The following is a 24,143-nucleotide window of genomic DNA, read 5'->3' as shown; positions in this document are numbered from 1 at the left end:
GAGGCATTTTTAGTGGCAAATTCAGCTTCATTTCAAGTTTATTTTATAAAGATTCTTTAGTAAGGTAAAGCACATAAACAAAGCCTCAGCAGCAGTCTTTTTTAAAAAGAATAAATTGCATCCACTGCTGCCTTATAAAAATATCCTACAGGAACAAGAAACAGCTTCACCATCTATCGCAGTCAAACAACACGTGTTGAGCACCTTTGTGAATCCAAAAAGTTCAACAGAACCTTTTTATTAAATAAATAAAATAAAAAATAAAAAATGTATTCATTCACTGTCAAAATGTCTTAAATTGTTTGTATTTTCTAATTTAAAAAAAAAGATTCTTTGTTAGTTCTAATGTTATAGTTAATTATTTTTTTTCTTTTGGCAAAAATAGTACTGAAAAACCCTCAAAGTTTTACCTTTATGATCATGTTTGTACTTTTTTTTTATCTCTGGTCCCAATGAAACATACTTCGTTGTTTTTACAAATAGTTGAGTTTTTAAATATGATCTGAATTTAAAACATGTATTCAGATAAAATGCAAAGCACAACTTTAGAAGTAAGAAACTGGTTACGCATTGAAAATTACCTTAACAGTGTGTGGAAATGTTCTTTATTTGTCATTTTCTCTTCTCACAACCTTTTAAAGAAGGTACATAGCAACTTAAAATAACGAAAATTAGAAATGATACATGTGTAAATTGATGTGTTAATTGACACCACTTTAATAATTCTTTTTCATTTCCGTGTTGTTGTTTGTTTTTTCCTTTCGGATGTAAGACAGCAGTTATACGTTGTGCGTTGTTTTTCAGTAAGGTGTCTCTCTGTGAACTGTACTTTTAGGCGGCTTTGGTGGTGGAGCTCTGCTGTCTATTCAGGGCTCTGGGTTCGATTCACAGAACTCTATGGTGCTGATCTGTGGACAGACCTGTAAGGTGGACAGAGAAAACTCCACTTCCACACTTCTGCGCTGCCGTTCTCCGCTTAACAACAGTAAGTTCAGTCAAAGTCATTATCCAGATGAAATCTTAGTGTACGTCAGCTGAGAAGTGTCACATCTGACAGTCTCGTGATCAAAACAGCACTGACCTGGTTTCAAATGAGTGGATTATTCTGTATAGTTGCAGGATTCAGATTGTACATTGGTTTTGCATAGAAATGTAGGATGAGACAACTATACTAAATTCTGTTGGCTTTGTCAATCCCCATTAGTGTGCTCATGAATGTGTGTGTCTTCTCTCAGGTACTCAGCAGCAGGTGAGCTGTAATGTGACCGTCGTCAATCCACAAAACGCTGTCAACATGTCCAATGGCTTCACCTACAAATCTGAGCTGACTCCAGTGATTTCCGAGGTGTCTCCACGCAGAGGAGGTACTGCGGGAGGCACCCGGCTTACCATCTCTGGCTCTGGATTCAGGTGGGGAACTCTGCTGCAGACACGTGACCTGAAACATAAAACAAACTCTTCTCTTACTATGCACAACATAATACTTTTCTTTCATGGACAATTTCTTCCTTTAAAATACTTACTTCTCTTTAAAATACAATCTCAGTTTTACACTTCAAACTTTCAAGTATGAATGTCATGTCACAAAAAATCTATATTGTGTGCATATTCAATTTCAACACACTAAAAATACTCCATAGTTAAAAATAACCCAAGTTGGGTTGTTTTTTCTGAGTTATTTTAGCTGAAGAATCTCAGGAAAAACATAAATTAGGTTAAAATGAAGCCATTATTACCCCCAAAAAATAATATTGCCTCCAAAAAGTAACCCAGAAGTATATCCCAACATGATTAACCCAAAAATTGGGTTAAAGAATCAACCCGTGTTTTTAAGACTGTAATACATGCAGACATCAATGAACTAAGATATTCTCTAAAAAGATGACAGCAAAGCTTACGTTCACTGAATAGCATCTCTACAAAATGCAATGTTTCCCTTTGCAGTCCTCGAATTTAGATCTTGTAAATTTATTAGTCATTTTGTTGCTTTTCCCTGTCAGCAATTCACTCAGACCAAAGGCTAATAGTGCGTTTATTGACTCACACATGGCAATATCAAAGAATCAGCTGAGTGACAGCTGCCTCAGTGAGATGAGGAATGTATTTCTCCATTCATATTCCCTCATCATTTCATTCGTTCATAAAGTGGAAACAAAAATGTTTTAAACTGCGCTGTTCAGGTTCAGATCTTCGATTAATGTAGCAGTCTTAGTAAAATTTGTTTCCACAAAATGTTGTATCAGTTCCGGCAACTGCATCGGCTTAGTATTTTTGTAATGAAATTGTAAAACCTTTTTGTAAAATTTTACTTAATAATGTGGCGCCCCCACCTGTCCAATGTGGTCCTAAATTTGCATCCTAAAATAATTAGTACATAGAATTTGAAGGGCTCTTGAATGCTGCAAAACTGTTTTTACAATGATTTCTGTCAGTTTTGCTTCATTTAAAAGTTAAAGATTGTTGTTTTATTAAGTCGTCTTAAACTTTAGTGCATCTGGTTCAATCTTTCAAAGTGAATAAAGTTTATGATTTAGATTATAGTTAGATTATAGTTCAGAGTTTGAACCAAGTTGTTTCTGAGGAGCAGGTAATTGTACTCAACAATGACCTTGCTCCAGCTTTACACCGTGTATCTCATTACACAGTTTGATCCTTTTCAGAGTTTCAGAATAATCTGTTCATTTAAGTTTGTAATTTTGCTTAACTCTTCCTTTCCCATTAATTTTTCAAACTACAGCTCCAACGTTAATGACATTGCGGTGACGATTGCCGGGTCAGTGTGTGATGTCGCGTCTGCCAACAGCACACACATCATCTGTGTGACAAACGCCCAGGGTCAGTCTCAGCTCGCCAAAGTTCAAGTCAGTGTTGGAAACCAGGGCATTGCCATGATGGTAAGATAAAAAAGATGCTCTGTGGTGCAACAAGGTATTTTGCTGTATTTTATTTGTTAACATGTTTTTATTTGTATTCTTTAGGATACTGCAGATTTCTTCTACATCGATGTTTGGTCATCCAAGTTCACTTGGGGAGGGTTATCTCCACCTGAAAAGGGCTCGTTTGCCGTCATCACAAAAGGCCAGACTATCTTGTTGGACACCAGCACACCTGTGCTCAAGATGCTTCTGATTCAAGGTGAACACATGATGCAGACGTTTATTTCTTTCCTGTACTGCTGCAGATGTTGTCAGCTGCTGTATTTTGTGCTCAGGCGGGACCCTGGTGTTTGATGAAGCAGACATTGAGCTGCAGGCAGAAAACATACTGATCACTGATGGCGGGAGGCTCCAAATTGGCCAGGAGGGGGCGCCATTTCAGCATAAGGCCATCATCACACTTCATGGGCATCTGCGCTCACCTGAGCTTCCAGTTTACGGAGCCAAGACGCTGGCGGTTAGAGAAGGCGTGCTGGACCTTCATGGTACGGTCACAAAATCTGACAACAGTCTGTGTTGTTTTACTTTTTTTCTGTTGTTTGGAGTTTGCAAAAGGAGAGAACTTTAAAAAATATATTTTTTATAGTTATAATTTTGTTATGATTTTTAAATGCTGAGCATTAAACATTGGAATTAGGCAACAAACTCCAAAAGCAACATCTATAAAAATAGGATAAAAAGAGAAAGAAAGTCTGTAACTAACAAAAAAAATCTCTTTGCAAAGTTTCTTGTTTTAAGAATACTTTTCTAGTAATTTTGAGAATGTTTTGGCTCTCAGAACTGAACAATCAGATTTTAGCAAGTATTTCAGTAAAAGCTTTGCATAGAGACTAATACATATTTTGCATTTTTATGTTTTTATTTTTTCCATGGCTCTATTTTTACTTTCTAGAGTAGAATCATTCTACTTGTAAGCATTTACATTATTATTATTATTATTATTATTTCTGGCAACTGTTTACTGCAGGCATTCCTGTTCCTGTACCATGGACCCACTTGGCAGAGACAGCAACAAATGGTTCACTCACTTTGACGCTGATGAAGGCGGTCACGTGGAAACCTGGAGATGAAATCGTCATCGCCTCAACTGGCCACAGGTACAAAGATCTTACAGATTTATGAGCGTGTGAGTGAAGTTGTGCATTTGAAAGTTATACAGTATAGAGTTTATATATGGTACATGTTTATTTATGGGTTTTTTATAACATTTTGTGATGTGCAACCCTTCCCAATGTAAGAACCTAGTACAACTTGACGCTCTTTATTTAACTTTAAAATATTTTCAAGACTAAACTGTTTTTACTTTAGTAAATTGATTTCCTCACATATCTAGGCACAGCCAAAGAGAAAACGAGGTGAGGAAGATTGCCTCCGTCTCCGCTAACGGAAAGACCCTCACTTTGACTGAACCCCTCACATACACTCACCTGGGGGTGTCTGTCACGCTGCCCGATGGCACAGTGTTTGAGGGCAGAGCAGAGGTGGGTCTTCTCACGAGGAACATCTTAGTGCGAGGCTCCCAACAACAAGAGTGGAATGACAACATAGAAGCCTGTCCTGACGGCTTCAACACAGGTGAGCTCCTGTATTATTTCTGATATGAAAAAACTGAAAAATTAAAAGGGCTTGTTTTGATGCTATTTTAACACTGCAAGCACAGACCTTTTTTGAACCTTTTTGAAATGCTGCAGGAGAATTTGCCACCCAGACTTGTTTCCAAGGACGCTTTGGGGAAGAGGTTGGCAGCGATCAGTTTGGAGGCTGCATCATGTTCCATGCTCCCAGACCAGGTGAAAACCTGGCAATCGGCCGACTAGAATATGTTGAGGTTAGATCCATAAAACTTTCTAAATAAATGTTGGAACATCTAAGAATTTACACAAATGTTGATTAAATATATTTATTTCTACACTTGTGTCATAGCTATTCCACGCAGGACAGGCATTCAGGCTTGGACGCTATCCCATTCACTGGCATCTGATGGGAAACATTAACTACAAGTCATATGTGAGAGGATGCGCCATCCATCAGACCTTCAACAGGGCCGTGACCATCCACAACACCCATCGACTGCTGGTGGAGCACAATGTCATATACAACATAATGGGTGGAGCTTTCTTCATTGAAGATGGGATTGAGACAGAGAACATCCTGCAGTACAACCTCGCTGTGTTTGTCAAACAAAGTACCAGTCTCCTGAATGATGACGTCACTCCTGCTGCGTACTGGGTCACCAATCCGAACAACATCATCCGCCACAATGCTGCAGCAGGCGGCACCCACTTTGGGTTCTGGTACCGCATGCACGATCACCCAGACGGGCCGTCATACGATCCAAACATCTGCCAGAAAAGAGTTCCCCTCGGTGAGTTTTTCAACAACACCGTCCACTCTCAGGGCTGGTTTGGACTTTGGATCTTCCAGGAGTTTTTTCCGATGAAAAATGGAAACTGCAATTCCAAAAGCCCTCAGCCTGCTGTCTTTCGATCTCTCACCACCTGGAACTGCGAGAAAGGTGCTGAGTGGGTTAATGTTGGCGCCGTACAGTTCACTAACTTTGTCATGGTCAACAACGAGAAAGCTGGCATTGAAGCTAAACGCATAATGCAGTGGGCTGTGAGTAGCTTTGGAGAAGACGGAGGGGCCACAGTGTTAAATTCCACCATCGTGGCCCACGTGGATGAGCTCGGTCTGGGAAGCGATTACTGCACACGCCGTGGCGTCATCACGCCCTTTGACGATGGCATGAGCGTCCTCAACACCAAATTCATCAATTTTGACCGTGACAGCTGTGCAGCAATTGGAGTAACGTCAATCGACGGAACGTGCGTGGATCGGTGTGGCGGCTGGGCTGTCAGGTTTAGTGGCATCCAGTACTCAAACTCTCCCAACAAAGCCGGCTTCAGGTGGGAGCACGAAGTCCAGCTGGTGGACACTGACGGCTCCCTCACAGGTACGGTCTTCAAGTAGTCATTAGACACTATTGGTCTGTTTTTTTTCTTACTGTTTTATTGAAAATTTTTGAAGTGAGTTTAAGCTCTGGGGAACACAGAAAAAAATATATTCATATGAAAGTAATTGAAATGAGCTACCTCTGAAGGGTCACCTTCAAAAAAAGGGTGGTTATGATGGCCCAGTTCTAGACCTGGATTGTCTTGATAGAGGGGTTGGGACATTAATGCCAAATTCCACCTTTTTAGACAGACTTTTTTGGGTTATATTTGTTTATACAATTGTTGTTGTTTTTTTGGTTGAGGTTATGTCAAGCAATACAATATTGCCGAAAAGAAAGTTTTAGAAGAGTCCAGTCTATATTTAATGGGTTTTTCTGCTATTTTCAGGGAACATCAACCATAAGGTTGTGCCTATGAGCAACTTGTTGGACCCAGCTCACTGTTCCCAGAGTAATGAGTGGAGCGTGGGTTTCCCTGCCGCTGTGTGTGATCACACCATCAACTTCCATCGTCTGGCTTTCAACAATCCTACACCAGACTCCCTACATGCAAAAGATGTCATCTTAACCAACTGTCATGGTATTAAAATCCTCCATTGAAAAAAAAAAACTCAGGCACAACCGTTGCTGCCATATACTTCTGATAGATGGCCATATATGTCTTTTTTTTTTAATGAGCACTCATATTTGTCCCTTAAATATACAAACTTTAGTGTTGCACTGATCACTTTTGACAGGTAGTAGTGTGGTCCCTTACCTGAAGAAGAGACTGACTCATAAGCTTGGTTGGATGGCCCTACTGCCTTCTGGACAGACCTACAACTGGTACTTTCACAATGCCGACCAAATCACCAACATCACCTATGATGCCAAGTTCTATGGCTTCAAGGTAAACATGTCCTAAAAAATGAGACAATCACATGTAAGAAGTGGAAAGAGTGTGTTCAGTTCCAAGTTCATGTGTGGTTCTGTCTCCCAACGCAGTCGGATGAATATGTAATCATCAACCACAACTTCACCCAGAGCCCCGACAGTTTCCGTATCATCGACAACAGAAACGGGTCGACAACGCCGCTGAGATTCGGCAGCAACAAGAACGGAGACTGGTTCTTCAATAACAGAACCAACGACCTCTTCTACATGGGTTTGAATGTCTTCTTACATTGAAAACATTGATGGTTTTAGAAAATCAGGACAATTATCTGTGGTTTTGATTAGAATTAGTGCTGCAAGATATACTTTTCTTTAAAAATCTGCAATATTTTTTATTTTAAGGATCTCTTTTAGAAGAACATAAAAAATTTTTTTGAAACAAACTTCCTGCACATCTTTTTGGTTATTTTAGAGAGGATTTATATCTTTATTGTTTTTTAAGATAAATTTAAGATTAAGATTTTAAGATTAATTTATTTAACTGAAATCATACAGTTTTAATGGCAACACTTTGACAAATTGATCTTTAGTCCCTTTTATTGTGTTTTTCCTTTCTGTCTCTGAGGCGTCTTTTTTATAAACTAAGAAGTCTTGGAGGCAAATCAGAGATGAAACACGTGGACCATAAAAGAGGAATGCTCAAATTGTTGCGCAATACACTATGTAAGGAATACATTTTACCCGCCAGGGGGACACTATAAATCAAACAGAGACAGAGCAAAGATGGACGGTAACTGGTCCCTTATGCTGCAACAGGACTATGGCTTATGAAAGCTGGATTTTAGGGTGACGGAGATGCAAAGAAACCACAGATGGAAGCAAATTGTATTTTATTTATTTAGTTAAGCAGCTATCTAGGACTTTACAAAGGCCAGTGGAATAATTGTCTTAGTATATGTTTTGTTCAGTCATACAAATGGTTCCTAATCATTACAGATTTTATGAGAAATAGTGTTCAAACAGTAACTTTATATTTATATTAGATGTGAACAGATTGTTGTATTTTTGCAGTGTCTGGGGATACACGGCAGCGCAGGAGGCGCAGCAGCGTGGACCGCTCCATGGTCGATGTTGTGACAAACTTCGCAGTCTACCGTTGCTTCTATCCCAAATGCATCCCTCCGCCTCCAGCCACACTTGCCCCTATACCCAATGGTCGACCCAGTAACTTTGTGTGCGTTAAACTTCTCCATAACTTAATTCAATTAACTATTACCGTAAATCTATTAGTAGCAGTCTGACATCCTCATTGAGGGGACTGGTGTTTGGTTTTGGCTCTAATGTGAAACTCGACTCTTTTTAGTTGGTGGTCTGATGAATCTTTCTGGAAAAATTCACGTGAGAACAACTTCACCGTGCCAAAAGACGGCTCTGATGTGGTGATCCCTTCAGGTAAAACCAAATTTCTGTTTATTTTTTATGAAAATTAATTAAGCAATTCAATTTAATTAAATTTTATGTATATAGCCCAATATTACAATGATAGTTGTCTCATTTTAGAATACTATCTCTTAACTGTGTTGTTTTTTTCTGTGTAAAGGTTCATAACAGTGAAGTGACTTGTTTATATTTTCTCAAATTTTAGTCTTGTTTGCCTGAAACTGATTTTGCAGAATATTGACTTCAGATATTGACTTCAGATTTACTTAAAAGGCACTTCACTAATGTTGGGTGGCTTTCAAGACTGTTTCAGCGGTTTTTGTATTGTTTTGGTTTAAAAAAATTGCATTTAATCTCTCTCAAATTGAAGGGAAGTGGGTTGTTTTGGACAGCAACACTCCGACCCTCAACAAGCTGACCATCGTCGGGGTCCTGGAGATCCCCGACAGCACAAGTGACTCTCCCACCAGACAGGCTCGGTCCACAACTGAGTACAGTTCAGTGGTGATCGATGCTGTGTACATCTCTATTCAGGTTAGCGCAATAATGCAGAATAGGACTTTTTATTCAATGTATATAATCTCATTTCAGTCACATCATTGGGTTAAAAGAACAAATAAACAAGACTAGAAGAGGTTAACTGGAAAATAAAATGTTAGTTCACATATCAACACATTAAGGAGGTTATTTTCTTTTGTTGTAGGGAGGAAAAATGATTGCAGGACTACAAGACCAGCCATTCAGAGGTCAACTCCTCTTCAGACTGAGGGGGAACCACCGCACTCCTGACTGGCTGCTGCCAAATGGACCCAACCAAGGATCCAAAGTCCTGGGTAAGACAGCAGCATCAGCAAGTGCTGTTAGGTGATCCTGAATATTGAGTCCTCAAGCAGGCTTTGACTCAATTCTTGTATCAAAACAAACCAACATGCAAATGATATACTGATGAACAGAAAGGTGTTTTTTTCATGAAATGTCCTAGTGTTTGTCTAGATCTTGGCTGAGTCGAGGCGCTCTTGATCCTTGAGGGTTAAGAAACAGCATTGATGGTGGTACAAAGTGAACGATCAAAAATATAGTTGTTTGTGCCTCACAACTCTGTCCGTGGTTGTCCATCAGGTGTCTTTGGTGTTCTGGAACTGTATGGACTTCCGCACAATGTTTACCACACCAAACTGGCTGCCACAGCTGATGCGGGATCCAGCACTCTGACTCTGGCGAAGTCGGTCGATTGGCAGGTCTGTCATCGCTTGAGCAATCTGACCTTCTGTCTAACCCAAAGAGGAAATAAACTGCTGTTTCAGAGTGCTTTAACCTTCATTTTATTTATCTTTACATCAGCATTCCTTTTGTGACAACATTTAATCAAAACTGTTTATCTTTACTGTTCTATAGTTTCCTTGTTGTGACACTTTTGCTGTTTTTTATGTTTTTCTTCATGCACAATAATAGTTAGCAGTTTCATAAAAAACTATTCCAGCTTTTTGAACCCTGCAGAATATTTGCTTTAAAAGGAGAGAGCAACTGCAGAAAAGTCAGACTAAAAAATGAGGCAAATTTCAATTATACTCAAGATTCTATTTCCAACAAAAGAGAAAGAGAGGAAATTATCTTGAGCCCTCCAAACAAACACGTCTGTATCTGCACTGTGGTTTTAAAGTGACTGTGTTTTTAATTGCCAAGCTCTTTTTTTGTGTTCAGGTTGGAGACGAGATTGTCATCTCCACTACCAGCTACAACACATCGGAGACAGAAAAGCGGCAGCTTACTGCGGTTTCAGCCGATGGCCGCACCCTGACCCTGAACCAACCTTTGGCCCACACTCACATTGGTAAAACACTTTTATGAACAAAACTCGTCTGTTTTTTCATTATCACTCACTCATCACAATCATTCTTGATGCGTTTTAGCCCATGGTGTTAACAGTTGAAGAGCAGGGAGGAGATTCCTCTTCTTTTTCTTTTTTTTCTGTTTAATGTCTCCTTCATTATTAATTTTCAACAAGTTGGCACATCTCTGAATGAAAAGGGATGCCATACCTACATCACGACCAAATCCGAGTCCTTGGTTTGTCAAATTTTGACCTAGTTTAACTTTCAACACATGCTCAATGGCCACACGTTTTGTCGAAAATTGTCGTAGAAACTCGTGTAGCTACGCATGAATACAAGAGTTCTGATTGCAGAAGCCAACAACTCGCATTTACATAGACTTTTAATTGAACGGGCTTTGCTGAGGGCGTTGTGAACGTACCTTCACTCATAATGCAGGAGAAGAATCTCTAGAAAGCTTTAAAAATATTAAATTTCTTAGAAAAATTAATAAAAGTCCACATCAAATGATTGCAGGAAAAAATTGAAATAGTCCCTGGACCTTGTATTGTTCTGAAGAGTGCTAACATAAAACAGTAACAGTTTTTTCATTCTTTTCTGTGTATTGTGTTCAGGTGAGACTCATTCTGTTCCTGGCACATCTTTGTCCTACACTATGGCGGCTGATGTCGGCCTCCTGACCAGAAACATCCGAATTATTGGTGAGAATTATCCGCAAATGCAGTCAGAGTCATTTGGAGCCAGACTGTTGGTTGGCACTTTCTCCAGCGGAGGAATTGACTACAAAGGTAAGACAACTTTTCCTTTTTAAAGGGTTTTCTTTAAAAAGCTTCTCATTTCTCCATCATATGTTAAACTTTTCTTCCTGAAGGTATGGCTCAGATCAGGAATGTGGAGTTCTTCCAGACTGGTCAGGAAGGATGGACTGACTACTATGACCCTCGTTATTCTGTGGCTTTCCTCAACCTGGGAGAGGTACAAACCACACATCAATACATTGGAAAAGTTCCTAAAAACCTGTCAATTTAGGGTAGTTTGTATGTTTTAATAATGTTTGATTCATTTTGCAATCAGCTGATAAAAAGTGTACAAAAGAGATGATTGGAATGATATTTTAATCCAAAAACACAAAAATCTCCTTAAAAAAGTAATTAGGATTTCCAATAAAACCATGCAAATGTAAAAAAAAAATACAAAGGAACCAGAACCAGTGGGCAGACAAGATCTGATGTGGAGGAAAATGAAACTGTGAGGACTTACTTATAGCCCAAATTCACAACAACAGTTGTCTCGATGGTCTTCATATCGGTAATTGAAAAAGTAAAACATAGAATCAAAAGGATCATGAATACATAGAATTCAATAGGAAAAAACTAAATTGAACTAAGTAAACAAACTAAACTACTCTGGACATCCCTGGCCTTAGACCCTCCTTCGCGGTAAGGAAAAAGGTGATTCCAGGTTCAGGTGATTACCAGAACTCATAGGGAAGAATTAACTTCTCTATTAACTTTCTATGAGTTCTGGTAATTGCCTTCTGGTGGGGGGGACAGTCGGAGATCGCGAGTCGAGCCACAGATAGGATCCACAGCCAGGTGTAGGAGCAGTAGTAGAGGCCAGCCAGAGACGAGGTACACGGTCAGGTACAGGAGCACAGATGAGCCAACTGCAATCTGGAACCACTCCCACTCACCCGGAGGGGAATGGGAAAAGAGGGACAAAACATGAATCGCACTGCACCAAAGAGAGGCATGGAAAGCTAAATGATGAGTAATGATCAAGAATAGAGAAGAGAAGGAGGGTAGAAGTAGATGAGAAAAGAGGACAGAACCCCGGTGCACCTTAGCTACCCAAGCTTCAACTTCTAGCAGCCTACTAAAAACTAATTTTTATTGTTATTAAGTTTAATTTAAACACATTAACAATAAGTTAAATAATCTCTGAATACTAACTAGTCTGACAATAAGCCTGTCCAAAGAGGAATGTTTTCAGTCTAGCTTTGAATGTAGAAACTGAGTCGGCCTCTCTTACATGAGCTGGGAGTTTATTCCATAAGACAGGGAGTTGGTGGCTAAACGCTCTACCTGCAACTATGCTTTTATAAATTCTGGGAACCACAAGCAGTCCTGCATTTTGGGAGGGAAGTGTTCTGTTTGGGTGGTGAGGCACTATGAGGTCTTTAATATAGGATGGGGCCATACCATGTACCTTATAGGTTAACAGGAGGAATTTAAACTTGATTCTAGAATCAACTGGGAGTCAGTGAAGTAAAACTAACACAGGAGTGATGTGATCTCTTCTGCTAGTTCCTGCTAAAAATCTAGCTGCTGCGTTCTGAACAAGCTGGAGACTTCTTAAGGAACTCTTAGGACACGCTGCTAACAAAGAGTTACAGTAATCCAGCCTCGACGTAACAAACGCATGGATGAGTTTTTCAGCATCACTCTTAGAAAGTATATTTCTGATCTTAGCAATATTCCGCAGGTGAAAAAAGGCAGTTCTACACGCCTGAGATATGTGAGCCTTAAATGATAAATCCTGGTCAAATAAAGCCCCAACTGTGGAATTGGGGTTATACTTACACCATCCAGGGAGACTATCTGAGCAGACAGAGCATCTCTGAGGTTTTTAGGACCTAGTATAATGACCTCAGTTTTTTCTGGGTTCGGGAGGAGGTAATTAATTGTCATCCAAAAAGTAGTGAATAATGAGAAACAACTGAGAGAAGGAACACTTCAATTTAATTCAATTTTATTTATACAACCCAATATGACAACAGTCGTCTCAATGGGCTTCATAGACTTATAAACTGGGCATCCGTGCCCTTCTCGGAAAGGAAAAACTCCTAAACATCACAAAAAATCAAACATTAAGCAGGGCTCTACTAATGTTAAAAAGAAATGTTTAAATAATAATAACCAAAACGAAAAAATTAAGATTAACTTAAAAGGGGAATTATTAGATAGTTTTAGTGGTCCTTTTTTTTTCAAAAGCAACAGTTCATTCTTTTTTATGTGACTTTTGGTCAAGGATGCAGGTGATAATTAAATATCGTCAGAATCAAATTGGATTGTAACCATCTTGAATTATTTGTGTATTATTTTAGTATAGCTGGTTTTATTTTTTGCTTGGTCTGAAGTTCTTTTCCGCTGCCTTTGAGTTGGGTTTGCAGATAATTTTGACTTTGAACTTGTTTTTTTCTTTATGAATTAAAACATTAAAAAAAATCTTCCTATCATATATAAAACTCACAATAGCTGTGGTATGTATTGCTTTTAGTGTTCTTAGGATACAAAAAATATCTGATTTTTATTGTTTTTTTAAGATTCCCGCAAACAAGTCGTACATTCAGGGCTGTGCGTTCCATGATGGTTTCTCTCCAGCCATCGGCGTCTTTGGGACAGAGGGGCTCAACATCGATGACAACATCATTCACCACACTGTTGGAGAAGGTAATTGGGTAAAATGTGTTAACAAGAACCACCTGTGTTCCGCCTGAAAACAAAAATCATTTCAACTCTTTTTAGGAATCAGGATTTGGGGAAACAAGATAACAGTGAGGAGGAACCTGGTGATGACATCCCTTTGGCCAGGTTCTTACCAGGACAGAGAAGAATCCTTCAACTTTGACTGGAATGCAGCCGTTGAGGTTTGCTGTTTTTAAAGTAAAACAGAATAAATCAGCTTCTTATATTGTTTATTCGAGTCAAGACGTGATTTCTGCTTTCATCGGGTAATCAGATTAATGAGGGGACCAACGTCGTGCTGCAGAACAACATCGTAGCAGGTTATGAGAGGGTAGCCTACCGCATCAACGGGGAACCATGCCCAGGTGTTGTACTCTTCTTTAACAGCAGTGAAAACTGTTCAAATGTTCTTTAGGTCTGTGGATGTGACTCACAGCTTTATTTGTGCTGCAGGATATCCGAATGTCAACCAGGCCTGGATCAATAACGAGGCTCATGGAGGTCTGTATGGAGTCTACCTGAACAAAGATGGTCTGCCTGGATGCAGCTTCATCAGAGGCTTCTTCATCTGGAAGAGCTTTGATTTTGCCATTTACTTTCAGGTAGTATGAATAAAAATCATTTATGTGAGCATATAAACACAATCAAGTTAGTCGTGACTGCCCAACTTTCTGTGTTGTCCGAATTTGTCACTAAATATTATTAAATCTATCCTCCCCTACAGTAGAATCGATATAAAATATAAAGGAACAGATTGGGAAGCCTCACTTTAAAGCAAATATAATTCAAATATAATTATATTTTTACACAAAAATGTGTTTATTACATTGATAACCGACAATCAGATTGTTACTTTTTGGAATTACTTTAATAGATTCTACATTTTTAAAGCCACTTTGCACCATGACAAGTAGCCTGGCTGATGGACATTGCAACTCTGATCACATGACTGCTAAAAGCCTTAGTTGTAACGCATGAAAAAGCCATTTTAAGTCCTGTTTACTTCTTAGAACTTTTAAATGTTTAGAAAAATTAAAGGAAATAAGCAACAACAAAAAAAAGCCAGTAAATGATTATTCACCAGGATTCTTCTGCCTTTTCATTTTCTCTGTCTAAACAGACCATAATGGATGTTGTTGTTTCCAATGTGACGCTGGTGGACAATGGGATGGGCATCATGCCCCTCATCTATGCTCCGCCCTCTCTGTCTCATGCTTACGCTAATAAAACTGTGGAGATCCAGGTAAGGGTTTGTCTCACAAGCCTTTTTAGCTGCTTTGTTGTAACTTCAAGATGTGTGAGTTTCCACAATTTTGTCCTGCTTCTTTTCCCCCAGAATGCATTGATTGTCAGCACCAGCCCAAACTTCCGCTGCTCAGACACATTAAGCTCCAGTGACTTCAACATAGACATCAGCGCCTTGCATCGAGCCCCCAGACCTCCCCAGGGTAAAGCACAGACCGAACAGAGACATTTCACTGCTGAGGATGTAGATATAGATCTATGAAATATAAATAAAGTAAACACTCCAGGCTGCAAATGTTAAGGGTCAGATCCAAACACGAGAAACATGGCAAAAGCTGATTCAAAAAGTGATCTCATGTGGCATTCGAGCTGGTTCCAAATTTATGACACATAACCTACATAATCTTTTTTAAGGAGTAAAGTAAAAAATGCTTCCATTTTTCTCTAAAAAAAATGTTTGCAAATGAATTTTTGGTCTATGAAATAAAATATATTAAAATGTTTAGGATTACACCAGACAGGAGCTGTTGCTGTTCAAAAAATTTATTATTTCTTTGGCCTGCAGTGTCTTCAATTGCCCAGGCAGCAGTAATTTATTTTTTAAGCATCTCAAAAAACACTTAACTACAGAAAAAACATAAACTCTGGGGTTTTTTGTCATTATTAATCTCAAAGTTAGATAAAATATTAAAAAACGACCAACTTGTAAAACTTGATCCCGCAGTAATAACAGTACATAATAGTAAGTTTTATTTCAAGACATTTAAGGGAGTTTTTTTTTGTTGCTTTTTTTACAGTTTATACCAAACCAAATTATCATCTGCAAAAAAATTCAAAGCTCTAGTTTAATACTGAACGATGATAGTTGGTAATGTCAAACAAATAGCAGTGCTCCAAGAATCAATCTATGCAGATCAACTCCCTATAAGATGACCTTAAATGTCATGAAACGCACCTGAAAAGAAAATGTACTGTTATTACTGCGGGATCAAAAATGTTCTATTCTATTCTATTCTATTCTATTCTATTCTATTCTATTCTATTCTATTCTATTCTGTAATCTACATTAATGCTCCACGCCCCTGTATTTTGTGGAAAACTCAATTTTTTTAAACACATTCGGGCTGTTTGAGCTAATCCTAACTAAAGCTGATCCAAACAAATTCTCTGATTTGTCACAGGGGGCAGATCTGGAATCTGTTGGCCCAATTTTGCCTCTGGACACAACACCGCTCCCTTTAAACCTCACCATCTGAACATGAACTACAATGCCATTAAAGGACTGATGACAGTCAGAGGTGAGTGACTTTCATTTAGGGTTGGGAACTTTTCTGAACAAGTCGGTGCTAATTTTCTTCTTTTTGACCTTGTTTTTAGACACAACATTTGTCAATTTCAATGAAATCTGCTCTGGTGAAAAGGATGCTATGTTTATCACTAACCCGATCAATGAGGACCTGCAGCATCCGGTTGAAGTTTCAGGGATAAAGATGATCAACAGCATTGAGCAGAGCAAAGTGTTTGTTCACAGACCCGATGTGGGGTAATTGCTTTTGGATTTCTGTTACTTTTACAGCAACAATCTGACACAAATAGGACACAAACAACTTGAGCTGGAGAAAATATATATTTTTGTTAGATTTTTTATCCTTTATACCTAAAAACAAGTGTTTCTGTTTTTTCTAGCAAAGCGAACCCAGCTGACTGTGTGGACATGGACTGTGATGCCAAGAAGAAAACTTTGCTAAAAGATCTGGATGGGTCGTTCCTGGGGGCAGTAGGAGCTGTGGTGCCTCAGTCTGAGTACGAGTGGGGAGGAGACCCCAGGAGGGGGCTGGGTGACTATCGTATCCCCAAAGTTATGTTGACAGCGCTCAATGGCAGCCGAATTCCAGTTGAACAGGTTGCTCCTTATAAAGGTAACTGAAAATTGTTTTTTTAAACATTTTATTTAGAGTAGATTATCCCAAATGAAAACTTCATTTTCAGGGCTTGTTAATTGATGTAGCAAGTCGAATAATCTAGTGTAGCTAATGATTCTCTTCCACTAAAAATGTTTTGCTATGAAAAAAAAGACAAAATTTTACTAACAACCACCAACTCTGCTTTTTTCAATCCACCCACAAAGAAAAATGAAATCAGTTCCCCTTTCTTCAAACCTTTAAAGATCTGGATGAAAAATGGCAGCCATGCACACCTTTCAAAATAAAAGCTCCATGAAACCTGCTTGCACTAGAAACATTGATCCAAATCTCAGTGAAGTATTGTGTTTTTATGCCAAGCGAAAACATTAAGCAAATATTTGTATAACAAAATATCGATAGAACATCAAATTTGGGGATCATCATGTATTGGGTTATATTACCATCTTAATTGAAAAATAGGATTCCATTTTTTGTTTTGCTAAACTTGGATATAAAGCATCAGATTTCCTCTTTCAATAATTACCTTAAACGTATTTTTTTAAATACTTAATACTTAACACTGAATTTAATTAAAATATTAAGATTTAGTCATGTTAGTTCAATAGCCGGGCTCTAAGAACTCCTGCAAAGGTCAACTGAAATTCTTGGACAAGCTTCATTTGACCCTTTTTATTTAATGAATAACTTTAAATGTTGTGTTCAGGTGTTATCAGGAAGAACTGCACCTACATGAGCTCCTGGCAGAGCTACAAGTGCTTTGGGCTCAACTATAGGATGGTGGTGATTGAGAGTCTTGACGCGGACACGGAGACCAGGCGTCTGTCCCCAGTGGCTGTACTTGGAGATGGCTATGTGGATTTGATCAACGGTATGCTTGTCAAATTCATTAAATGACTCAAATAGAAAGTGATTTGAATGTTTGTGTGCAGGTCCCCAGGATCATGGTTGGTGTGCAGGCTACACCTGCCAGAAGCGAGTGTCCCTGTTCCACGGCATCATGGCCACAGGTCACTCATACGACGTGTACTTCACCAGTGTCAGCCCACAGAAACTCCGCCTCATGATGCTGGACGCCAGTCCCTCCGAGGTCAGGTCTCAAGCTAAATGCTGCGCCGCTCTGAATCTCCTGAAGAAAAGGACATATTTAATTTTTTCCACTCTGTTTAGTTGTTTTATAAAACAGATTTTCTCTTTTGAATTTGTGCAGAGTGTCTTGGTGTCGGTCTTTTACTCCAAACCTCAGAGGTTGGATGTTTATGTTGACAACAATCTGGTCGCTCCAAACAACGCTGTGTGGAATGGGGATAAAACTGACTACATCCTATCAGAACCAATCATTGCAAGTAAGTGAAAGCTGGTCCTCCTTATCAGGAGGTTACTGTAATCCTCACATGTAAATATAATATTTGATCCTATTTAAATATTTTTTCATTGTTTTTATCTTGTTCTATGTCCATAAAAGTCACTATTCTCCTATTATTTTTTCTTTAACTATATGATTGTTTGCTCCAGGTTTAGAAATTGCACCCAATCTGTTTTTATTTTCTGTTTAATCTTCAAATCATCATACTTATTACAAAATAAATTAAACTTTCTTTTTTCTGCTATATTTGTGAGAGTCTAGAGTTTAAAAAAAAGGTAAATAAATCAAAAGACTTGTCCTGCTTTTTGCTTATTTTTAGATGAGTTTGTTCCCAAGATGAACTCCACCCTGGGCAGTAACTATTTTGATCAAGACTACAAGATGCTGAGGGTCCTGCTGAGGGGCTCCACGCCAGTGGAGATAAGAACTTCTCCGGTTCTTGTCCTGGCCTTTAACATGCCTGCTATGTCTGAGGAGGAGTTCTTTGGTGGAAACCTCATCCAGAATCTGGCCACGTTCCTCAAAGTTCCACCAAATATGATTCGTATCACCAGTGTGATCAGAGAGGGCGGAGGTGCGCGGCGCAGGAAGAGAGCCACGGGCCTAACGGTCAATGTGGAGATCAAGAAACCTCCCGTGCAGCAGACCACCAACGCCACTAATGGTTGGTGGAGACAGCGAGTGAAACAGATGATGAATGGAACCGACTTGCAGGAATGAGAATCAGTCATCTGTGCTTGCTGTGTTTTGTTGTTGTTTTTGCAGATGAGGAGGACTTTACTCTGTTGAAGAACATTGCTGACAACCTGGGTCAAGCTGCAGTTTCTGGAAACCTCAGTCAGTCCATTGGCTTTAATGTGTCCTCAATGGGCATCATTCCCCCCCCTCCCCCATCCTCAGACCCCAGCTGGAATGAGGTGAGCTGGGAAAACGCCCGTCCCACCCAACATGCTTGTAATAAGATAGCAAGAGAGTGTAAACAAAGGGATGATGGGAATTTAGTGCAGCCTTACTTACGAACAGAGAATCCCACCCACACCTCAGAGGTGAATATTGATGAATTCCTGCCGATCTGCAAAAACCGCAGGTCTTTAAATAAAAACAATATGTCGTTAGTTGAATTAAGCATGGATTTTATTTTTATTTTTGCACAGTCATAAAAAAGTTCTTTCTCATTTGGATTCTTTTTTTTTTTAATGTTCAGGTGGCATCAGAAGACGTCACAAGAGAGGAACCTAAAGCAAATTACGTGTCCAGCGTGTCCAGCCTGCTGCTGGTGGAGGAGCCCATCGCCGGAGAGTTTGTTGGACCTCTTTACCAGCAGCCATCACTGATGGCTTTGGATGAGCAGGTGGATGAGCTTGACTGCACGGTTTCTGTTAGAGCCAATGCTTTCAACTGGGAGTTAGGGGGCTGATGCACGTTGGAGAGGACTTTCTTTGTTTGCTTATTGACTGTTTTTTGTACAAGTCTATGTAAATGCTTTCTTTTCGTATTTATTCATATATGTATATATTTATTCATATTTTCATTTTTATTTATTACTTTCATGTCATTTATTTAGACAAAAAGTTTCAATAATCTCATACTAAGACTAAAACAGATATAAAATTTAAACAGACTGGGATAATGATAAGATAATACATTTAGATTGTGAGAATTCAATATTTTTGTGGATTCTGAGCTAAACAAAAATCTGCTAAATGCCTGTTTTGATTCTGCACTTGGATTCCACTCTTGACAAGTCTCTAAAGTCTATATTAGCATTGTTTTCTAAACATTTTTATCAATTTTATTTGAAGAATTTCTAACTACCTTGAAATGTTGAAAATCCACATAAAAGATATTTAGTTTGTGCTGTCTCTGAGTATCTCTTCTGCTGTCTGCAGGGTAATTGTGTCTCAGTGGGAGTGACATCTCTCACTGTAACAGCCAGTCTGAAAAACTCCAGTGGGCACATAGTGGACGGGCTGGAGGGCAACACCACCATTCTATTCAAAACCTGTTGGGCTAACTTCACTGATCTGTCTATTCTCAACAGTGGTGTGTGCAATTCTCTTTTACATACAAATGTCAAGTCAGGTGCACCAACAGTGACTGTTTGGTCTTCTCTCTGCAGGTGAAAACCTCACGATGGTGTTTACTTTGAAGGAGTGGAGCTCCAGATCAAAAGCCTTCTCTGTGAAGAATATGCCCACTACCATGCCCCCGCTGATCACCACCACTAGGCAGCAGTCCACCACCGATGAAAGCATCTTCAACTCCGGCCCGGCCCTAACTGCTGGCAGTCTGTGTCTCATCAGCATCATCTACGAGGTGGCCTGCTGCTCAGGCAGCATCCCCATATGTTAATGGTTCCTCCTCTAAAAGGTTTAATGAAGGATGACTCTACTTTGATTTGCTTTTAGGAAAAAACTTTATAGTTACTTTCTGTTTTCGATTTTTATTCTCAGGTAAATACGTTTTAACACTTCCTCTATCAATTTGATCAACAGCATGCCTTGTACCCAAATGTATAATAAGAGGGTAATATGTGTGTGGGATTCTTCTGGGTATGTAATTACTTCTGGTTCTGAGGTTCTGCCTTAAAAAAACATAATACATGATGCACATGCTAGATTGTGACCAAGGATAGATTCTAAACCTTGTGTAGTCGTTTTTGTTTTGGAAATTAATTGTATTGTCTTTGACTATGTCACTATTGTCATGTGTGTTGAGTTGTAATTTGAATTAATATTCAATTTTATCCGAGTTATTACTTCTGAAATATCTTTGAAAACTGCAATGTTAATCTAATACAAAGAGATCTACCTTGACTTTAACTTGTCTGTTTGTCAAGGCTGGCGAGTACTCATTTTTTCATGTTTTTCTCTCTAATTGCAATCAAGATAAAGTCATGTTACCCCAGCTTTTATCCGGACACCTTGATTAACTGTGATGCGGCCAAAACATAAAAGAATTTGTCTTTTTTGCCTCAACTGCAGGTTTTGAATATTTTATGTAAATCAAAATGTGGGATGAGACTCAAAAATGTCTTAAAATGTAAAACAAAGAGGCATGTAATGCACTTTAATCAGTAGCTTAATTTACATTTTTAGCATTTTGCAGAAAGGTAGCTGTTGCACTTTACAGATGGTTAAATACTAAATTCTGCTTTCAATAAATCCTACATTTTAAAGCTTTCTCGATGTGCTTTTTTAAAATTAATTTTCTGATGGATAAGGACTCTGTCCATGGTCCTGAAGGGCACAGATGAACGGTTTCTTTTTAATCACATTTGCATGGTCTTTGTCCGCTAGAGGGCGTCATATAGCTCACTAATGGGTGCTTTTGGGAATGTTTTGATTTTTTAAAAACTACATATTTAAGCAGTTTCAAGATGGAAATATTAGTTACGGCATTTCTGTGACAGGAAAGCATGAACACTTTTTTTTCTTGGACGTAACCCGACAGAGCGACACTTCAATTTGCGCCGTCCACGTCTTGAGAGGGCGTGTTCTCCGTTCTTATTCATGTAACTTTGCCCGTTTTCCGCTCTTGCGGAGGAGACACTTGCTTCAGAGCGGATGCATCCAGCTACAGTCCACCGGTCCCAGCTAAGGATGGGGTACTGTCACTTCACCCTGCTGCTGTTTGTTTGGGCGATCCCCTGTTTCCGGTCTGTTTACCCCCCATCTGTCCAGAGGAGCAACACGGTGGTGGAGCTTCTGGATGCGTCCGAATATGTAAAAGACTTTTACTCATCTTCTTCCCTAAACTTCAGACGTCCCTCCAAAGACTTAGTGCAACCTCATGACTACATGCTGTCGATTTATAAAACCTTCTCCACAGCAGAGAAACTGGGACTCAACGCCAGCTTTTTCAGCTCCTCAAAGGCTGCAAACACTGTCACAAGTTTTGTGGACAGTGGGCAAGGTACGTGTTTGCCAGGATCTGCACTTGACTCATTATATGGCCTCCATTAGACATGGTCCAGAAATAAGAGGGACTTTTTTTCCTGCCAGACTTCACGTCTCTAAGGTATGTAGATGATCTCCATGAGAATGTGCCTGACTCCGTTTAATTCTTTCCACAGATGACCTCCCACTCTCCCCTCTGAGGAGACAGCAGTATCTGTTCGATGTTTCAAGCCTCCCTAGAAAAGCAGAGGTGTTGGGAACAGAACTCAGGATATACACCAAAGTGTCTGGGAATTTCCGGATTCCGGAAACAGAGCCGGTTGACATCCAACTCCTCTCCTGCCATGATAAGCAGCTGCTCAGCTCCAAAACCCTGGACCTCCAGGACTCCAGTGGCCCGACGTGGAAGGTGTTGGATGTGTTGAAAATATTCAAAGAGCACCGGGGGAAGCAGCTCTGTCTGGAGCTGAGAGCTGTGCTGGACAAGCCTGAGAGGGAGCTGGACCTGCACCATTTGGGCCTCCACCGGCACGGGAGGCTTCAGCAGAAGAAAGCTATCCTAGTGGTCTTCACCAGGTCCAAGATTAGGCAGAACCTCTTCAGTGAGAGAAGAGAGGGCAGAGCGCTGCTGGATCTCCACAGGAGGACAAAAGAAAGGGCCCTCGCCACCACCGCCAGCAGGAAACGTAGGAGGGCTGCGCCCGGGGGCCGGCACGGGAAGAGGCACGGCAGGAGGTCCAGGTCCAGGTGCAGCAAGAAGCCGCTGCACGTCAACTTCCGAGAACTGGGGTGGGATGACTGGATCATAGCCCCCCTGGATTATGAAGCTTACCACTGTGAGGGGGTGTGTGACTTCCCCCTGCGCTCGCACCTGGAGCCCACGAACCACGCCATCATCCAGACTCTGATGAATTCAATGAACCCCAGCAACATGCCCCCCAGCTGCTGTGCCCCATCCAAACTCAGCCCCATCAGCATCCTGTACATCGACTCAGGGAATAATGTGGTCTACAAACAGTATGAGGACATGGTGGTGGAGTCCTGTGGCTGCAGGTAGTGGCTCTGACAGACTCTCCCCCCCTCATCTTCAAGATAATCGGAATGTAACTGCATCATCCTGATGAGGCTCCACTGAAAAACATTGACGACTTCAGTCTGGTGGAGATTTAGATCTACTTGGTATTTGATGCACAGACTCACTGATCTCTGAGAAACTACATTAAACTAATAATGTCCTGCTAATAAATAAACATGTTTTTCTTTTTGAAGAATTGAATTCTATCATTTATGCACTTAAGTATCTTTATGTCACATTTAAGCTGCAAAATGTATCCAAACTGACACAAACGTCAAGGATTTTGGTGTTTCAAAAATTAATATAAGAAAAACAAGTTTAACATTCTAACTTGGTAAAAGTTATTTGGGCTTAGGAGGGAGGTTCCAATTATTTTTTGTTGGGTTTTGTTTCTTTACATCCAAGCTAATTTTTAAAAATTCTCCAGCTTAGTTTGTGTCTTTAGTTTTTTGTGTGTCTAAAAACATTAGAATGAAAACATAAATTGCTCTCTGGAGATGTTGAGACATACACATGTTTTACTGCAATGAAATAAAGCAAACACAATCCACTGATTTTAAATTCTGACTTGGCTCAGTTAGAACCACAGAGGAGGATGTACAGAACAACAGAGAACACGGAACGGTACCCTATCTACGGCAAAATTGTATTTTTAACATGTTCTTGTAGCACTTCTCTCATGATGGAGGACATATATAAAGAAGATTGATCTCAAATTTAAATTTCTGAGGAATTTTTAAAAAAATTCAAAACATTGTGAATCAGGACGAAAAAAATGCAGTTGGAGAAAGCCTGATGCTATGACATAGGTGCTACAATCGGCAGGCCACAAGCTCTCTGCTCCGTTCCATTCTGATGCATCCACTTGAAAAAGTACATTAATGAACGTCTTTGTTTTTTCCCCTCTGTGCTGGCATCTGGCTCAAAACTGTACAGCTGGATAGTACCAATATTGCTCACCATTTTTGTTGCACCGGTAGTTGGAGTGGTGAGGGTGTGTAAGCTAGAGGGAGAGAGTCTAAAAAAAGGGAGGAAGGGAGGAGGACAGGCTTGCTTCATGCCAACAATCCGTCTCACAACTGAACTTATAGGTGAATTTCTGATTAACTACTGCCGCTCTGCAGAAACTATGTCC

General features: G+C 39.8%; 2 protein-coding genes across 3 annotated transcripts in view; both read left to right on the top strand.

Annotated features, from left to right (window-relative positions):
* Positions 1 to 21,216, top strand: part of pkhd1l1 (PKHD1 like 1) — a 43,090-nt gene extending 21,874 nt beyond the window's left edge. For both annotated transcript variants that reach the window (XM_011481025.3, XM_023959979.1), the window contains 37 exons: positions 836 to 985; positions 1,236 to 1,410; positions 2,738 to 2,894; positions 2,979 to 3,135; positions 3,212 to 3,421; positions 3,904 to 4,033; positions 4,270 to 4,511; positions 4,628 to 4,764; positions 4,860 to 5,889; positions 6,278 to 6,469; positions 6,627 to 6,778; positions 6,874 to 7,033; positions 7,834 to 7,996; positions 8,126 to 8,214; positions 8,573 to 8,736; positions 8,906 to 9,035; positions 9,322 to 9,440; positions 9,904 to 10,033; positions 10,649 to 10,822; positions 10,906 to 11,009; positions 13,360 to 13,486; positions 13,562 to 13,683; positions 13,776 to 13,866; positions 13,955 to 14,103; positions 14,622 to 14,744; positions 14,838 to 14,949; positions 15,928 to 16,044; positions 16,124 to 16,289; positions 16,433 to 16,665; positions 17,375 to 17,539; positions 17,601 to 17,758; positions 17,879 to 18,014; positions 18,354 to 18,698; positions 18,800 to 18,951; positions 19,239 to 19,385; positions 19,924 to 20,077; positions 20,154 to 21,216. In XM_011481025.3, coding sequence (XP_011479327.1) covers positions 836 to 985; positions 1,236 to 1,410; positions 2,738 to 2,894; positions 2,979 to 3,135; positions 3,212 to 3,421; positions 3,904 to 4,033; positions 4,270 to 4,511; positions 4,628 to 4,764; positions 4,860 to 5,889; positions 6,278 to 6,469; positions 6,627 to 6,778; positions 6,874 to 7,033; positions 7,834 to 7,996; positions 8,126 to 8,214; positions 8,573 to 8,736; positions 8,906 to 9,035; positions 9,322 to 9,440; positions 9,904 to 10,033; positions 10,649 to 10,822; positions 10,906 to 11,009; positions 13,360 to 13,486; positions 13,562 to 13,683; positions 13,776 to 13,866; positions 13,955 to 14,103; positions 14,622 to 14,744; positions 14,838 to 14,949; positions 15,928 to 16,044; positions 16,124 to 16,289; positions 16,433 to 16,665; positions 17,375 to 17,539; positions 17,601 to 17,758; positions 17,879 to 18,014; positions 18,354 to 18,698; positions 18,800 to 18,951; positions 19,239 to 19,385; positions 19,924 to 20,077; positions 20,154 to 20,386 — 6,695 coding nt within the window. In that variant the 3' untranslated portion in view covers positions 20,387 to 21,216. The remainder of the gene's footprint in view (positions 1 to 835; positions 986 to 1,235; positions 1,411 to 2,737; positions 2,895 to 2,978; positions 3,136 to 3,211; positions 3,422 to 3,903; positions 4,034 to 4,269; positions 4,512 to 4,627; positions 4,765 to 4,859; positions 5,890 to 6,277; positions 6,470 to 6,626; positions 6,779 to 6,873; positions 7,034 to 7,833; positions 7,997 to 8,125; positions 8,215 to 8,572; positions 8,737 to 8,905; positions 9,036 to 9,321; positions 9,441 to 9,903; positions 10,034 to 10,648; positions 10,823 to 10,905; positions 11,010 to 13,359; positions 13,487 to 13,561; positions 13,684 to 13,775; positions 13,867 to 13,954; positions 14,104 to 14,621; positions 14,745 to 14,837; positions 14,950 to 15,927; positions 16,045 to 16,123; positions 16,290 to 16,432; positions 16,666 to 17,374; positions 17,540 to 17,600; positions 17,759 to 17,878; positions 18,015 to 18,353; positions 18,699 to 18,799; positions 18,952 to 19,238; positions 19,386 to 19,923; positions 20,078 to 20,153) is intronic.
* A 319-nt stretch (positions 21,217 to 21,535) lies between these two features.
* Positions 21,536 to 23,364, top strand: gdf6 (growth differentiation factor 6). The gene is made up of 2 exons (XM_004074086.4): positions 21,536 to 21,949; positions 22,110 to 23,364. The coding sequence occupies exons 1-2, from the start codon at positions 21,601 to 21,603 to the stop codon at positions 22,988 to 22,990; spliced, it is 1,230 nt and encodes a 409-aa protein (XP_004074134.1). The 5' UTR covers positions 21,536 to 21,600; the 3' UTR covers positions 22,991 to 23,364.
* Positions 23,365 to 24,143: the final 779 nt, after the last annotated feature.

The sequence above is a fragment of the Oryzias latipes genome, chromosome 11 (assembly GCF_002234675.1).
Source record: "Oryzias latipes chromosome 11, ASM223467v1".
Taxonomy (NCBI): domain Eukaryota; kingdom Metazoa; phylum Chordata; class Actinopteri; order Beloniformes; family Adrianichthyidae; genus Oryzias; species Oryzias latipes.
Note: the sequence above shows the minus strand (reverse complement) of the source record. Positions and strands in the feature narration are given on the sequence as shown.